This window comes from Bombina bombina, chromosome 10 (genome assembly GCF_027579735.1).
Source record: "Bombina bombina isolate aBomBom1 chromosome 10, aBomBom1.pri, whole genome shotgun sequence".
NCBI lineage: Eukaryota > Metazoa > Chordata > Amphibia > Anura > Bombinatoridae > Bombina > Bombina bombina.
In genome coordinates, this window is record NC_069508.1 from 95835949 (window position 1) to 95855452 (window position 19504).

Consider the following 19504-nt stretch of genomic DNA (forward strand, 5'->3'; position numbering starts at 1 on the left):
TACCTAACAATTGCAAATCAAAAATAAGGCTTTATTAATATTCTACATTATTGGGCATTAAAACTGACAATTAACTCAATTGACTCTTGGGGTAAGATGATTTAAAACTTGCTGACACAGAGGGAAATCACAAACAATCTTTGAGATTATTTAGACCTTACATTGTAAAGTAGGGGGTTTATTCTCTATCCTCTATGAATTTGTGTTTCAGTGCCTGGATGTTTTCCTTAATACATTCTTTAGGGAGCTTTAGGTTGACTTGTCCATATGGAATCAAAATTTAAGCTCAATGCAAAGAAGAATTCTCCATTTTTTTTTTTGCACCAGTCCCTGGTGATGGATATATTTAGCAAACATTTAACGGTTATTTCACAGTGGACTCTTGTGGAAGCAAACACTTCTGCATATTTTGATTACTGGGGCACCCAAAAATGGAGCCATAGCAGGTAATAATTTTTACCTTTAATAAAAGGGTACAAATTGGTGGCAAATATGATTGGAGAGTGGTAGAAATGAGTACCCTTTGGAACATTAGTTAGTATTTTTAAAGCTGTTGATATCTAAGTATTTTCAATTAATTTAAAATATGTATTTTTTGGTATCTGACTCTCAATGAGTCAAGTGTGTGGATGCACTTAATGTGAACTTGGTTTTGAAAATAACAAATAATGCTTGGAGAGATCATTATGATTTTTTCCTGTTGTTCATAAGGATAATATGTTGATAAAAGCTAAAATCGCATGAAACCATAGCCTCATATAATAAAACATGAAATGTATAGCTTAGTTTGTAGAAGTGAACTTAAAGTCATCTGAAAGATATGTGTTTGTTATATATCAGGTGTATGTTATTTGGGTAATTTATGTTATGTAGGCTTTTGTGGAGTGGATATTTGGCTTTGATGATTGGAGAATGTATATATTCAGGTTGGGCACTGTTTAAAGAATACAAAAATGTTTTTATAACTGGAACCCATACAGATATGTCCACTGCAAATTGTTGTTTCATACGCAACGTTTTAGAAAGCAAAGGATGAAACAAATGTGAGAACTGAGGAACTATTCTGAAGATAGAAGCTACCGGAAAAAATAAATAGTTCTCTTGATAAAAAAAGATATTGAAGGAATTAGATTAACATAGATGATGGGCCTTTTCATATTGCTGAACACAAAGCATTTCCCTTTTTTCATATTTTGGTATCCAAGGAACAGAGAAAGAAGTTTGAATTTAATAATCTAAATCACATCGAGCAGCATTTTGCTCCAACAATATTTAAGACTATCTTTCTATTAGTTTATAAACTTGAAGGAAATGGGCAAAATACGCCAACATACTGTCTAAAATATTTTTTTATAAGGGAACATCTCGTTGAGTTGTACCAATTGTCTTCAAGTCAGCTTCCATGAGTAAAGCTTCTGAGACATTTGGGTTTCTTATATTTATTTAAAAAAAGAAACATTTACAGGCTCGTTTCTGTAATGTGATATCCAACTGCTGATGTTTTGTGTCATTTTCAGTGGAATACAATATGGCAGTTGGTTCCGAACAAGGTGTCAGAAGGCGTGGAATGCCCAAATACGTAGTGCCCCCTGGTACGGGAAGATTAGCAGCTTTAGCAAAGACGTCCTTGGCATCAGGTACATAGAGTAGTTGCCTTAGGAACTGGCAGGATTGGAAGTCTCAGTGCTTTATTTTGTTGTTTAGATACATACTTTGGGACAAGAAAGAACCTTAACATTGTTTTTGATATGTAGTTTTACAGGGCAGTGGAGAAAAATAGAATGGCTTGATATCTTTGGTATTAAAGATGAAAAAATGGGCAGACTATAGAAAAATAAACAGAAAAATGAAAAGTTGGTAAAATGTTTTTAGTATATTATCTTGTGTGCACATTTTTGTGCTGAAAATTGTTTGTAGTTCAGATTATAAAGTTATTCTTTTCAATTACATTTTGGATGGCTTTTGCTCTAAAGACTTGGTAGTTGTGAGTTTATGATTTCCATTAAACATGGTTTGCTTTTTGAGGAATCATGTCCTGTCTGAGAATTAGAAAAATGATACTTTTCATAAGTCACTCCTAAAGGTATCATATGGAATGAGTATCTTTGGGTGTCAGTATTTGAAATGTACTATGTTAATGTTTTAGATTTATGTGGAGCCAGTAATTTGATCATTTATTTCTAAAGATATTTATTTAAAAATCTTACAGAATTGTAACCCAGTCTTCATAGGTCCGAAGTTATATGGAGATCAATAGCAAACATGCTCATGCATTTAAACAGTCTATTGTCAGAAAAATTCTACTGACTAAAGTTAAGATATTAAGAAAATATATGGCTTCTATTTTCCTGTACTTTTTTATAGGTCTTTTTTAGCTGCAGGATAGTGAGATACATAGACTAGTTCTTTGACAGTGCTTGTAACGCTGCATACTTGAAGACAATCGATGTGCAAGACAGTCCTACAAAAGCCAGAAAAGGGTCAAATTTTAAGTATGATCATTCTGGCTTACCAATTACACATGGAAAAAGATGATTGCTGTTAATCTGACCACATCTTCCACATTGCAAGTAGAACTTGTTTTATAAACCATAAAATGCATGGTTTACACACTCATGAACCTTTCTCTGATCCTGACAAATTGGTAGATGTCTTTTCTTGAAAGGGACATAATTAAAAGCTTGTTTTTATTATATGATTTTAAATTGGGTGGTTTTATGTTATCTCTCTTCAATCTATATCTGGTCATATGGATCCATCCACTCCTCATATCTACTTAATGATATAAAATGTCTACTAACTGGGCTATGGATTTTTTGTCAAATCTTCATCAGCTGAGTGAGGATACCAGAATGACCAGATGCCAGGTAAGGGGACAAGGCAGGCACATAAACAAAAACATGTTTAAAAAGTAAATAGACCAACATTTGCCTTTAAGATGTCCTAAATTTGTAAACATTTTGGGTTCTGCAATTTCTAACAGGTAAGAAGACTATGAGGGTAACTGTCTAGTTTGTTGTAGGACAAATAGAAACTATATAAAGAGCAAATGTTTGAAGGTCCTAAGAATCAATGAGTATGTCTACATTTCTAATAAAGGTCAACTAATATTTTCTGAATGGTTAGTTTGCTCCGAATACACAGTAACCGTAGTGCCATCAAATATCACCACAATTAATCAAACTACACCTATATCTTACCCTTTTTGGATTTTCAATATAACGGACTAGCAACAAAACACTAAACAACATTATATATGGTTGTCTTATGTAAATATATCTTTTACATATCTATATCTGGTTTTAATTCCTCAATACTGATATATATTTGCTTATGTCTATGTAGTGACATCGACTTATATTATGTAGAGAACAATCTGAAAATGAAAATAAATGGTGTAGAGTTATCTGAAGAAAACCTTCCATATAGATCACATGCTGGTAAGAATCCAAAAAACATTAAACAGTTTAAGCATTAAAAAGAATTATCCTAAGGATATGTAATTAGAGATAAAATATGATCTTTATCTGTTTTCAGATCCATCTGTCCTGATTCTTAAGGAGGAAACTGGTGTGTCTGTATTAGCCCCAGAATATGGTATTGAAGCTCTTCATTATGATGGTGAAAATATCAAGGTAATTGTTTATAACATAAAAGTCCAAGCATCATATTTTTTATTATGTAAAATATACTTCATTAGATGAATGTTTTGTACAGGAAGATTTTCTGCATGGTAAAGGAATCTTTCATAAAATGAATGATGTCTGTAGATATCTATTCTGAGTATGTTACACAGCTTATAGCTTGCTTTAGTTTGAACTAGATTTTGTTTTAGAAACAAAGACACATCCTTTAAAGTGATAATGGAACATGTATTTGCTCATTGGTGTACAACGTCACAGCAGCATAAGTTTCAAGATCCAAGATCCTGATTGGGCAATAAGTCTCATTAAGGGATGAGTAATGTTAAAGTTCTAAATTATGTATGTCCTGTGGCATCCAATAAAATAAATTTTACTTAGAATTGGTATGTTTTCTAATTGTCCTAAGTCAACTATAACATGGATTTGGACACACATAACTTCCAGAAAACCCATCTAGTTTTCCCATACACATATCAATAGTGTAAGCATGATTAATTGGACAGACTTCATACATATTGCAGGATTATTATTTTTTTTTCAATTAATTTATTGTATTTGTTACTACTTTATCTCATGGAATGCATTAGCTAACATTTCTGTAAAAAGGTGCCATAGAGAATTAGTCCATCACACCCTACCCATCAACTTTATATCACATTATAGCTTTTACTAAATTTAATTTTTCCATTAACTTCAATATTTCCATATACAGTATATATATATATATATATATATATATATATATATATATATATATATATATATATATATATATATATATATATATATATATATATATATATACATTAAAAAGGACATCATGAAAAAGTCTTACTTATTCATATCTGGAAAGAAAATATGTATTAAATACAAGAGGTCAAGATAATTATGGCCTTAAATTTGTCAATTATTGTAAAACTATCCTTTTCACATCCTTAATTCTAGACTTATGACATTTAAAATTCATCAAACAATGTTTGTAAATATATAGGTAAGAACTGCTATTTGGATGAAAGCCAAGACCTGTGGATTGTGTGGTCGCCATGATGATGAAAATGAACAGGAGTTCCAGACACCTGATGGTTATGTTGCCAAAGATGTTGTGAGCTTTGGTCATTCATGGATTCTGAATTCAGAAAGATGCTCTGAAGGTATATAACGTATATGTACTGCTGCAATATATATCTGTAATATCTATCTATCGATCTAATAAAATATTTAATTATATATATAAACAAATTTAAAAAAACGAATCCACCCTCCCAGAGCCCGCAACCTGGGTGCAAAAATGAATTAAGTATGTAAACAGAATGACGCACTTACAAGGATTTTAGACAAAAAGTGTCAGAGTATTTATTGACGTTTCAGGGATCTTATGTCCTTAAGGAATATATTGTCTTTTGAAATGCTAGAACTGTTAAATAGTATTTTTTAAACATATGCTATATATAATTTCTATTTCTAAGACAATAGATAACACCAACCTATTTTTAAGAAAACAGTAATGGTATATTACTTCACAGGTGTACCTACCAATTGCAAATAAAATACAAAAATGTTATTTTAATAATAAATAACCACAACCTAGGATATAGTAGAATCTCTTGAACTTGGACACAGCAACAATGAGAAATGCACTTGGTGAAATAAATCTGTTTAATTTAGTTTTTTATTTGTTTCATTTACTGAAAAAAATAATGTATAGAAGGATAACTGCATGAAACATTCTTACATTTTAGAGTTTTAAATTAATGATAACATGTAATATTCACATACAAATTATTACATTGTTTTGTAGACTGCAAAGTTAAGCACTCTCTGGTGAAATTTGACAAACCAGTAGGACTTGATGGAGAAAATGCAAAATGTTATTCAGTTCGTCCAGTTTTACAATGTCTCAAGGGATGTTCCCCAGTTAAGACTGCAGAGGTCACTACTGGTTTCCACTGTCTTCCTTCTGGTAAGTTTAAAGCTGCATTAATTCCCTAGACAATTATATTTATGCTGTTACATAGTATTGTAGTTCAACAACCAAAACAAGTAAACAACTTTGAAATAAAAACATCTTGGTTAGATTGTCAGTATATTTATGAACATCTTAGTAGTGCTATCCAAATAATATATCAGTTTATGGCAGGGTTATAAACACAATCTTATAATAATTTTCCTTAAAAATAGAAACCCTAATCAACCATGCATCTACTAGACCATACAATTAATATAAATACCTGAACTCTTTTATTTAGTTAATATCCATGAACATTTTTGAAATATATTTGCAATAAAAGAAATATGAAATAATATTATATGCGCTTGAAAACTATTTAAATATGCTATGCAATAATATATCAGCTTCTCTTAAACACCAGCCTTATTTACAAATCTTTTAACATCCAAGCAATACAATTTTTAAACTGTGCTCTTTGGCAATAGGATAATATATATATTATGCTATTTAACTGCAATTTATCCTAATACAAAATTAACTGACAATATCAGAACTTGCATAGATGAGTTACTTAGCCAGACACAGATTTAAACAATACCTAGGCTGTGAAATGCTAACTTGAAAAACACACTGCTTCTTTAAATCTATTAACTGTAAAGGCTATGCATATGACTTATCTTACAAAACCCAGAAAACTGTATCTTTAAACTGCAGTGACTTTAAAATATCACATGTAATTAGCAGCCCTTTTCTTATACTCTATATATACGTTACCAAAATGATATCCAGCTTCAAGATTTTTCACACCTCATATAAAATAAGTGTAATTGCAATGGAATAGGAGAAATATGGCCCACTTTGTTTTTATAGTTTGACTGTGTCCCACGCAAAACAGTTTCAGTCAGTTACAAAACTCTGCAGCCAGTCTTTCTTCCACCTTTTCCTGCATAGCACTATATAGTGTAATCATTGGTGTGAAATATGGGTGGCCCTTCGAAACCTTGTCCCTCTATTGGATAATCTGAATATCCCATTTCCAACAGCCAAAAAGCTTTCTGGCTGTAGTTCTCTCATGGCAACACCGGGTGGCAGCATTACAATTAGACAGCACAAACAAATGCAGCATGACAAAAAAAAATACAGCTATACATTTAAACATCTTTCTTTAAATGTATAATAACTACCATAATTTTCTTCATATTAATAAGTTTGCAATACCAATCGCAGCTGGGTAATATTATATTACCTCTCTGGTCATTTTAATATGAGACATGTGTCTAACATTATTTATATTGTATTATATTAGTTTATACTGCCAATTATTCTGAAATTAATGGCATTTATATATTCTAATATGTTTTCTTTCACTTAATATAATATGTTCTATGTCTCCGACAATTTCTGCATATATGAATTGATGCCTGCAATAGAAATGGAAACAATTATCAGAAATGGTTTAAGCATTCATTTGTCTATGGTCCATGTCTATGGTCCATCTGAAATAAGATTAAGTATTATTAATCATTTACTTTTAGGTCCACAAATATTTATTTATATTCTTAAAAACACAGAGGTTATTAAACATTTTTGACTGACTAAAACAGTTACCTCCCAGCTTAGCAAATACCCATGTAATAATAGAGAATTAGACAATTTCCCAACTTTCTATATTTAATACATTCTGGGGCATGCATTCAAAGAGAGAGAAAAAAAATGTTTATTTGTTATCTGTTTTAATGAGTTTCAGAGTCACACCTCAGCATCTGTCTTTTGTTTCCCAAGGCCTTCACTGCCCTTTCAGTAACTTCAGACTCCCTGTCTCCCATTTACTACATGGGGTCCCCTGCACTTAAGTGCAAATGCTGAAAACTCTCATAAAACATGTTACTTTTGAGATCCTATTACACCTTTTCAGTTGGAAGACAAATGGTATCCTGATTCCAGTCTGTGAATTCCCATCTCATTATCTCCTAAATCAGCAGCCTTAGACATTTATGTTTTTATTAACTGTATGATGGTAAGGTATGCTTGTAATTTTAATTAAGGAGCAAATGGTTTTGGTCCTGTCTCAAGCCACAAACTCTGTTTTCTTTCAAAATTACTTCCCCAACATTCCTCTAAGTGACTGTATTAAATTGGGGTAGACCAAATGTCTTAGAGTCATAAAACTCTGCATATAGTCAAATGAGCATGGTCACTGAGTTAGTTCCTTTTGGAAAATGTCTGTGTATTTTACACCGCAGGGGTCGTGCTTCAAAAGGCTATGCTGATTTCCAATCCTGATAAACGTGCATTTACCTAGCCAAAATCAGCTTGTAGGGGGTTTTGAGTTAAATCCTGACATCAGAATTTCTATTCTACAGCACATCTGATAAAATAGACGGCTTCATATATACACACATCCTTTTTATATTATTTCATTTACGTATATATATATATATATATATATATATATATATATATATATATATATATATATATATATATATATATATTATGTCATTGACCTTTACCCTGACAAGATAATGTTAACAGAGCACAATGCATAGTGAAATACCCTAATAAGATAAATAAATAAAACCATTAGTCCATTTGCAGTTAATCTTGAGTTGATTCTTGTACTTAAAATGTTGTATTCTTCATTAAAGGGACATTCCGGGCAAAATGTAAATGCACATTAATGAATTACATGTGTGAATAGAGACATATTTGCAATATATATGAATTGGCAAAATTGCTTCCATTAAAAGTGATAACTATTTTAATGACAACATTTTTTCTTTACATGTGCATGTGAAGGATAGCTGGATATTCTCAGTGCACTAGCATTTTAAATACTGCAGTTCCTCAGAGCGCCAGTGGGGGCTCATATTATATCAGCAATTAACAAATAAAACTCCAAAAGAAAGGGTGCTCCAGCCTTTGCCGTTAAAAGTAAAATGACCTTTATTGTTCCATGATCCACAAAATAAACAACGTTTCAGACCTACATTAGGTCCTTAGTCATGTCTATCTGGGTATGCAGAGAGACTGCCTTTATACAAGTAAACAGGTGTAAAACAATTACACAGGTGCAAATCAACTGACATTAATTGTACAACAGCGCCATCTAATGCTGACAATTTTTATAACATTCAAAGATGGTATTTCTTATCTTAAGCAAGCACTGTGTATAATGTGTATTGACAAATTTTCATAAAGGCGCAATTAAAACATATACATACAGTCCCTATACATATAATTAAAAAATTAGAAGCTACATTTGCTTTATCAAAAACAATCATGATAAAACAGAATCCAGAAATAATCCTAGTAGCAGAATAGTAACCATCATATATACAAAAATGCAGGTACAAAAGATATGAACAGCACAAGGATATATACAGATAGCCCAAGAATATATTGATGTATGTAATTTGTGCAAACATTCTGAATACCTTATATGTCAATTTTAAATTTTGAATTTTTAGCCTGTACGGGCAATCTTAAACATTTATATCAGATAGAATGTTAACCTAAAGAGAGACCAATCAAAATCTTTATTTAGACAATTAGGTTTCAAAGTTTGTAGTTTGTTAATCCAAAACATTTCCCTGACCTTAAGGAGAAATTCTCTGTCTCCACCCCTCCTGGGGATATATACTCTTTCTATAATTTGGAAGCGTAATTGGCTGATGTTATGGCCAGCTTCAATAAAATGTGACGATACTGCATGTATCCTTGCTCTGTTCATATCTTTTGTACCTGAATTTTTGTATATATGATGATGGTTGCTATTCTGCTACTAGGATTATTTCTGGATTCTGTCTTATCATGATTGTTTTTGATAATGTAAATGTAGCTTCTCATTTTTTAATTATATGTATAGGGACTGTATGTATATGTTTTAATTGTGCCTTTTTGAAATTCTGTCAATACACATTATACGCAGTGCTTGCTTAAGATAAGAAATACCATCTTTGAATGTTATAAAAATTGTCAGCATTAGATGGCGGTGTTGTACAATTAATGTGCAGTTGATTTGCACCAGTGTAATTGTTTTACACCTGTTTACTTGTATAAAGGCAGTCTCTCTGCATACACAGATAGCCATGACTAAGGACCTAATGTAGGTCTGAAACGTTGCTTGCTTTGTGGACCATGGCACAATAAAGGTCATTTTACTTTAAACGGCAAAGGCTGGCGCACCCTTTCTTTTGGAGTTTCATTTGATGTGGATGAGGTGGCTGCTTCCTGGCTCCTGTGCCTATTTGTTTTGGCTGTTGTTCTCTACCTTTTGCTTATTTAAGCAATTAAATGGAGTAATTATCCGATAGTACAAGCAAATTAGGCTCTCTGAGCAAGTGCGGCATTTAAAATGCTTTTGCAGGGTGCATACTTAACCCTTTCATGGGCTTGAGGACAGCCAAACGGCTATGACTTTGTATTTCGTCCTAACGACGCTAAAGCCCAGCACTGTTTTGATGGAATACAACGCCATAACGCCATTACAATTTTGGCTGGACTATCCCTTTACTAAGCAAGAGATTTATGGTCATTTTGGATTATTTGTGGATTAACGTAACTTCTCTCTTGCAGAAGCAACTCTTGACCTGGCTGATGAGCAAATTCACCTGGATAAATCTGAAGATTTCTCTGATAAGATTCAAGCTCACACAGCCTGTTCATGTGAATCATCCCCATGTGCATAAAAGACAATGCATTTTATTCTTTCTCAGGAAGACTGCATAGATTATATTGTAATTTTCTAAATACCGGGAAGCTGTTAATACATAATCTGTGTACGTGCGTGATTTTTATTTGAGGAATTATCAAAAAACCCAACAATATATGTGTTGTAATATATTGCATTCCAAATAAATATTTGCATTTGAAAAATAATTTTACAGATTCAGTATTCATTCTAAATTCATACATTTCTTGGTGCATTGTCTACATCATGTTTAACCACAAACATAAAAGTAGTTTATTTTAGTGCACACATCCAACATGCAATAATTAATACCGTATTAATAATAATATTGTCTATAGAAACTACACTTTCATAGGGACATATTGAGAATAAAAAACAATGAATACAATGTATGCATATGCACATAATTTATACACCTACCTACCTACTATGTAAGTCCCAGGAACACCTTTATTCCAGCTGAATTCCCCTCCACAGACCAGACCACAGATCAGATATTTACCCCTGTTTAATTCACCACCTTATGACAGCTATATGCAATATCAATCCTTAGACCAGATGCATACAGTTCCTAATGCCAGACATATGTCAGTGTCACATCTCAGACCAGTGCATGGCCCTGCAGCCTTTAATTCTACTTAAATCGCTGCATCACACAGGATATATGTGCCCTGCAGCCCCATTATGCTAGAGTATGCCAATATCATACATTGGAACAAATGACTGTCAGTTCAGTTCAGTTATGCTCACATAAGACTCAGCAGCAGCCTCTTGGGATCAAATTATGCTCACACATGGCCCCAGATCATTCACCTGCAGCCCTACAATGCCTGTATTATTGCCTAAAAGAGTCCTGCAGCCCCAGTAAGCCCACATCTTAAAAAGAACAGCGCTATGTACTTATCAGACCTTTAGAGCTGCCATCTGATGCCCCCAATATGTCCATATGATCACAATCCCCTACAGTTTTGTTATGTCCATGTTAGATTCCAGAGCAGAATGCAGAAGTTCTATATGGTCTAAATAAGTCCACTCAGTAGTCTCCTGTGGCCCCATTATGTTCATGCCAAGCTTCAGGATAAAAGACTGCAGCTGTAATATGTACATACCGAGCTTCATCAAAACTCCCAACAGCTGTATTAAGTTAATACCAAGCTTCAACAAATCTCCTTGCAGCCACATTATGTATATACCAAGCTTCAGCAAATCCCCTTGCAGCCATATTATGTACATACCAAGCTTAAGCAAATCCATCTGCAGCCATATTATGTACATACCAAGCTTCAGCAAATCCCCTTGCAGCCATATTATGTACATACCAAGCTTCAGCAAATCCCCTTGCAGCCATAATATGTACATACCAAGCTTCAGCAAATCCCTTTGCAGCCATATTATGTACATACCAAGCTTCAACAAATCCCCTTGCAGCCATATTATGTACATACCAAGCTTCAGCAAATCCCCTTGCAGCCATATTATGTACATACCAAGCATCAGCAAATCCCCTTGCAGCCATATTATGTACATACAAAGCTTCAGCAAATCCCCTTGCAGCCATATTATGTACATACCAAGCTTCAGCAAATCCCCTTGCAGCCATAATATGTACATACAAATCTTCAGCAAAGCCATCTGCAGCCATATTATGTATATACCAAGCTTCAGCAAATCCCCTTGCAGTCATATCATGTACATACCAAGCTTCAGCAAATCCCCTTGCAGCCATATTATGTACATACAAAGCTTCAGCAAATCCCCTTGCAGCCATATTATGTATATACCAAGCTTCAACAAATCCCCTTGCAGCCATATTATGTATATACCAAGCTTCAGCAAATCCCCTTGCAGCCATATTATGTACATACCAAGCTTCAGCAAATATCTTTGCAGCCATATTATGTGCATACCAAGCTTCAGCAAACCCCCTTGCAGCCATATTATGTACATACACAGCTTCAGCAAATCCCCTTGCAGCCATATTATGTATATACCAAGCTTCAGCAAATCCCCTTGCAGCCATATTATGTATATACCAAGCTTCAGCAAATCCCCTTGCAGCCATATTATGTACATACCAAGCTTCAGCAAATATCCTTGCAGCCAGGATATATGTGCCCTGCAGCCCCATTATGCTAGAGTATGCCAATATCATACATTGGAACAAATGACTGTCAGTTCAGTTCAGTTATGCTCACATAAGACTCAGCAGCAGCCTCTTGGGATCAAATTATGCTCACACATGGCCCCAGATCATTCACCTGCAGCCCTACAATGCCTGTATTATTGCCTAAAAGAGTCCTGCAGCCCCAGTAAGCCCACATCTTAAAAAGAACAGCGCTATGTACTTATAAGACCTTTAGAGCTGCCATCTGATGCCCCCAATATGTCCATAAGATCACAATCCCCTACAGTTTTGTTATGTCCATGTTAGATTCCAGAGCAGAATGCAGAAGTTCTATATGGTCTAAATAAGTCCACTCAGTAGCCTCCTGTGGCCCCATTATGTTCATGCCAAGCTTCAGGATAAAAGACTGCAGCTGTAATATGTACATACCGAGCTTCATCAAAACTCCCAACAGCTGTATTAAGTTAATACCAAGCTTCAACAAATCTCCTTGCAGCCATATTATGTATATACCAAGCTTCAGCAAATCCCCTTGCAGCCATATTATGTACATACCAAGCTTAAGCAAATCCATCTGCAGCCATATTATGTACATACCAAGCTTCAGCAAATCCCCTTGCAGCCATATTATGTACATACCAAGCTTCAGCAAATCCCCTTGCAGCCATAATATGTACATACCAAGCTTCAGCAAATCCCTTTGCAGCCATATTATGTACATATCAAACTTCAACAAATCCCCTTGCAGCCATATTATGTACATACCAAGCTTCAGCAAATCCCCTTGCAGCCATATTATGTACATACCAAGCTTCAGAAAATCCCCTTGCAGCCATATTATGTACATACCAAGCTTCAGCAAATCTCCTTGCAGCCATATTATGTACATACCAAGCTTCAGCAAAGCCATCTGCAGCCATATTATGTATATACCAAGCTTCAGCAAATCCCCTTGCACCCATATTATGTACATATCAAGCTTCAGCAAATCCCCTTGCAGCCATATTATGTACATACCAAGCTTCAGCAAATCTCCTTGCAGCCATATTATGTACATACCAAGCTTCAGCAAATCCCCTTGCAGCCATATTATGTACATACAAAGCTTCAGCAAAGCCACTTGCAGCCATATTATGTACATACCAAGCTTCAGCAAATCCCCTTGCAGCCATATTATGTACATACCAAGCTTCAGCAAATCCCCTTGCAGCCATATTATGTACATACCAAGCTTCAGCAAATCTCCTTGCAGCCATATTATGTACATACCAAGCTTCAGCAAATCCCCTTGCAGCCATATTATGTACATACCAAGCTTCAGCAAATCTCCTTGCAGCCATATTATGTATATACCAAGCTTCAGCAAATCCCCTTGCAGCCATATTATGTATATACCAAGCTTCAGCAAATCCCTTTGCAGCCATATTATGTACATACAAAGCTTCAGCAAATATCCTTGCAGCCATATTATGTACATACCAAGCTTCAGCAAATCCCTTGCAGCCATATTATGTACATACCAAGCTTCAGCAAATCCCCTTGCAGCCATATTATGTACATACCAAGCTTCAGCAAATCTCCTTGCAGCCATATTATGTACATACCAAGCTTCAGCAAATATCCTTGCAGCCATATTATGTACATACCAAGCTTCAGCAAATCCCCTTGCAGCCATATTATGTACATACCAAGCTTCAGCAAATCCCCTTGCAGCCATATTATGTACATACCAAGCTTCAGCAAATCCCTTGCAGCCATATTATGTATATACCAAGCTTCAGCAAATCCCCTTGCAGCCATATTATGTACATACCAAGCTTCAGCAAATCTCCTTGCAGCCATATTATGTACATACCAAGCTTCAGCAAATCTCCTTGCAGCCATATTATGTACATACCAAGCTTCAGCAAATCCCCTTGCAGCCATATTATGTACATACAAAGCTTCAGCAAAGCCATCTGCAGCCATATTATGTATATACCAAGCTTCAGCAAATCCCCTTGCAGCCATATTATGTACATACCAAGCTTCAGCAAATCCCCTTGCAGCCATATTATGTACATACACAGCTTCAGCAAATTCCCTTGCAGCCATATTATGTATATACCAAGCTTCAGCAAATCCCCTTGCAGCCATATTATGTATATACCAAGCTTCAGCAAATCCCCTTGCAGCCATATTATGTACATACCAAGCTTCAGCAAATATCCTTGCAGCCATATTATGTGCATAACAAGCTTCAGCAAATCTCCTTGCAGCCATATTATGTACATACCAAGCTTCAGCAAATCCCTTGCAGCCATATTATGTATATACCAAGCTTCAGCAAATCCCCTTGCAGCCATATTATGTACATACCAAGCTTCAGCAAATCCCCTTGCAGCCATATTATGTACATACCAAGCTTCAGCAAATCCCCTTGCAGCCATATTATGTACATACAAAGCTTCAGCAAATCCCCTTGCAGCCATATTATGTATATACCAAGCTTCAGCAAATCCCCTTGCAGCCATATTATGTATATACCAAGCTTCAGCAAATCCCTTTGCAGCCATATTATGTACATACCAAGCTTCAGCAAATATCCTTGCAGCCATATTATGTACATACCAAGCTTCAGCAAATCTCCTTGCAGCCATATTATGTACATACCAAGCTTCAGCAAAGCCATCTGCAGCCATATTATGTATATACCAAGCTTCAGCAAATCCCCTTGCACCCATATTATGTACATACCAAGCTTCAGCAAATCCCCTTGCAGCCATATTATGTACATACCAAGCTTCAGCAAATATCCTTGCAGCCATATTATGTACATACCAAGCTTCAGCAAATCCCATTGCAGCCATATTATGTATATACCAAGCTTCAGCAAATCCCCTTGCAGCCATATTATGTATATACCAAGCTTCAGCAAATCTCCTTGCAGCCATATTATGTATATACAAAGCTTCAGCAAATCCCCTTGCAGCCATATTATGTACATACCAAGCTTCGGCAAATCCCCTTGCAGCCATATTATGTACATACCAAGCTTCAGCAAATCCCCTTGCAGCCATATTATGTACATACCAAGCTACAGCAAATCCCCTTGCAGCCATATTATGTATATACCAAGCTTCAGCAAATCCCCTTGCAGCCATATTATGTACATACCAAGCTTCAGCAAATATCCTTGCAGCCATATTATGTACATACCAAGCTTCAGCAAATCTCCTTGCAGCCATATTATGTATATACCAAGCTTCAGCAAATCCCCTTGCACCCATATTATGTACATACCAAGCTTCAGCAAATCCCCTTGCACCCATATTATGTACATACCAAGCTTCAGCAAATCCCCTTGCAGCCATATTATGTACATACCAAGCTTCAGCAAATCTCCTTGCAGCCATATTATGTATATACCAAGCTTCAGCAAATCCCCTTGCAGCCATATTGTGTACATACCAAGCTTCAGCAAATATCCTTGCAGCCATATTATGTGCATACCAAGCTTCAGCAAATCTCCTTGCAGCTAAATTATGTATATACCAAGCTTCAGCAAATCCCCTTGCAGCCATATTATGTACATACCAAGCTTCAGCAAATCCCCTTGCAGCCATATTATGTACATACCAAGCTTCAGCAAATCCCCTTGCAGCCATATTATGTACATACAAAGCTTCAGCAAATCCCCTTGCAGCCATATTATGTATATAACAAGCTTCAGCAAATCCCCTTGCAGCCATATTATGTATATACCAAGCTTCAGCAAATCACTTTGCAGCCATATTATGTACATACCAAGCTTCAGCAAATATCCTTGCAGCCATATTATGTACATACCAAGCTTCAGCAAATCTCCTTGCAGCCATATTATGTACATACCAAGCTTCAGCAAAGCCATCTGCAGCCATATTATGTATATACCAAGCTTCAGCAAATCCCCTTGCAGCCATATTATGTACATACCAAGCTTCAGCAAATCCCTTGCAGCCATATTATGTACATACCAAGCTTCAGCAAATCTCCTTGCAGCCATATTATGTACATACCAAGCTTCAGCAAATCCCCTTGCAGCCATATTATGTACATACCAAGCTTCAGCAAATCCCTTTGCAGCCATATTATGTACTTACCAAGCTTCAGCAAATCCCCTTGCAGCCATATTATGTACATACCAAGCTTCAGCAAATCCCCTTGCAGCCATATTATGTATATACCAAGCTTCAGCAAATCCCCTTGCAGCCATATTATGTACATACCAAGCTTCAGCAAATCCCCTTGCAGCCATATAATGTACTTACCAAGCTTCAGCAAATCCCCTTGCAGCCATATTATGTACATACAAAGCTTCAGCAAATCCCCTTGCAGCCATATTATGTATATACCAAGCTTCAGCAAATCCCCTTGCAGCCATATTATGTATATACCAAGCTTCAGCAAATCCCTTTGCAGCCATATTATGTACATACCAAGCTTCAGCAAATATCCTTGCAGCCATATTATGTACATACCAAGCTTCAGCAAATCTCCTTGCAGCCATATTATGTACATACCAAGCTTCAGCAAAGCCATCTGCAGCCATATTATGTATATACCAAGCTTCAGCAAATCCCCTTGCACCCATATTATGTACATACCAAGCTTCAGCAAATCCCCTTGCAGCCATATTATGTACATACCAAGCTTCAGCAAATATCCTTGCAGCCATATTATGTACATACCAAGCTTCAGCAAATCCCATTGCAGCCATATTATGTATATACCAAGCTTCAGCAAATCCCCTTGCAGCCATATTATGTATATACCAAGCTTCAGCAAATCTCCTTGCAGCCATATTATGTATATACAAAGCTTCAGCAAATCCCCTTGCAGCCATATTATGTACATACCAAGCTTCGGCAAATCCCCTTGCAGCCATATTATGTACATACCAAGCTTCAGCAAATCCCCTTGCAGCCATATTATGTACATACCAAGCTACAGCAAATCCCCTTGCAGCCATATTATGTATATACCAAGCTTCAGCAAATCCCCTTGCAGCCATATTATGTACATACCAAGCTTCAGCAAATATCCTTGCTGCCATATTATGTATATACCAAGCTTCAGCAAATCTCCTTGCAGCCATATTATGTATATACCAAGCTTCAGCAAATCCCCTTGCACCCATATTATGTACATACCAAGCTTCAGCAAATCCCCTTGCACCCATATTATGTACATACCAAGCTTCAGCAAATCCCCTTGCAGCCATATTATGTACATACCAAGCTTCAGCAAATCTCCTTGCAGCCATATTATGTATATACCAAGCTTCAGCAAATCCCCTTGCAGCCATATTGTGTACATACCAAGCTTCAGCAAATATCCTTGCAGCCATATTATATGCATACCAAGCTTCAGCAATTCTCCTTGCAGCTAAATTATGTATATACCAAGCTTCAGCAAATCCCCTTGCAGCCATATTATGTACATACCAAGCTTCAGCAAATCCCCTTGCAGCCATATTATGTACATACCAAGCTTCAGCAAATCCCCTTGCAGCCATATTATGTACATACAAAGCTTCAGCAAATCCCCTTGCAGCCATATTATTTATATAACAAGCTTCAGCAAATCCCCTTGCAGCCATATTATGTATATACCAAGCTTCAGCAAATCACTTTGCAGCCATATTATGTACATACCAAGCTTCAGCAAATATCCTTGCAGCCATATTATGTACATACCAAGCTTCAGCAAATCTCCTTGCAGCCATATTATGTACATACCAAGCTTCAGCAAAGCTATCTGCAGACATATTATGTATATACCAAGCTTCAGCAAATCCCCTTGCAGCCATATTATGTACATACCAAGCTTCAGCAAATATTCTTACAGCCATATTATGTGCATAACAAGCTTCAGCAAATCTCCTTGCAGCCATATTATGTGCATACCAAGCTTCAGCAAATCTCCTTGCAGCTATATTATGTGTATACCAAGCTTCAGCAAATCCCCTTGCAGCCATATTATGTACATACCAAGCTTCAGCAAATCCCCTTGCAGCAATATAATGTACTTAGCAAGCTTCAGGAAATCCCCTTGCAGCCATATTATGTACATACAAAGCTTCAGCAAACCCCCTTGCAGCCATATTATGTATATACCAAGCTTCAGCAAATCCCCTTGCAGCCATATTATGTATATACCAAGCTTCAGCAAATCCCTTTGCAGCCATATTATGTACATACCAAGCTTCAGCAAATATCCTTGCAGCCATATTATGTACATACCAAGCTTCAGCAAATATCCTTGCAGCCATATTATGTACATACCAAGCTTCAGCAAATCTCCTTGCAGCCATATTATGTACATACCAAGCTTCAGCAAAGCCATCTGCAGCCATATTATGTATAGTGATGTCGCGAACCTAAAATTTTCGGTAATGGCGGTAACCGCCATTGAATTCAATAGGCAGGCGAACTTTAAAACCTACAAGGACTCTTTCTGGCCACAATAGTGATGGAAATGTTGTTTCAAGGGTCCTAACACCTGGACTGTTGCATGCTGGAGGGGGATCCCTGGCAAAACTCCCATGGAAAATTACATAGTTGATGCAGAGTCTGCTTTTAAGCCATAATGGGTCTAAATCAACTAACATTCCCAAAGTGGCTGTCTCAAAACATCCCGGACAGAAGATAGATTGATAGTGATAGATAGGATAGATAGATATACATAGATTGATAGTTAGATAGAATCGATAGAAGAGAAATAGATATATTTGTTAGATATATAATTACCCTAATAAATTCTAATAATCAAACATGCATTCTTGGACCCAACTAGCTTGTGTCAATTAGTACTTTTCTTAGCACTTTAATCCCTGTCCCCCCCCCCCCCCCTATCGTGGGAGTTCTATATGGCCTGCCAGATTACCCTGAAAAATTATAATAATAAGACATGTGGTCTGCTACCTATTTTAACGAGGTTGTGTTTTAAGTACTACCATTCTTAGCACTTTAATCTCTGTAACTCCCCCTATTTGGTGAGGTCTATACGGCCTGGATGATTACCCATACAAAATATAATAATAAGACATCTGCTCTTGGTCTGCGACCCATGAG

At 36.0% G+C, this 19504-nt stretch overlaps 1 protein-coding gene across 1 annotated transcript in view; it reads left to right on the forward strand.

Annotated features, from left to right (window-relative positions):
• LOC128640820 (vitellogenin-A2) overlaps nucleotides 1–10473 on the forward strand; it is a 30538-nt gene extending 20065 nt beyond the window's left edge. The window contains exons 31-35 of the mRNA XM_053693244.1: nucleotides 3346–3440; nucleotides 3538–3635; nucleotides 4636–4795; nucleotides 5443–5604; nucleotides 10171–10473. Coding sequence (XP_053549219.1) covers nucleotides 3346–3440; nucleotides 3538–3635; nucleotides 4636–4795; nucleotides 5443–5604; nucleotides 10171–10283 — 628 coding nt within the window. The 3' untranslated portion in view covers nucleotides 10284–10473. The remainder of the gene's footprint in view (nucleotides 1–3345; nucleotides 3441–3537; nucleotides 3636–4635; nucleotides 4796–5442; nucleotides 5605–10170) is intronic.
• Nucleotides 10474–19504: the final 9031 nt, after the last annotated feature.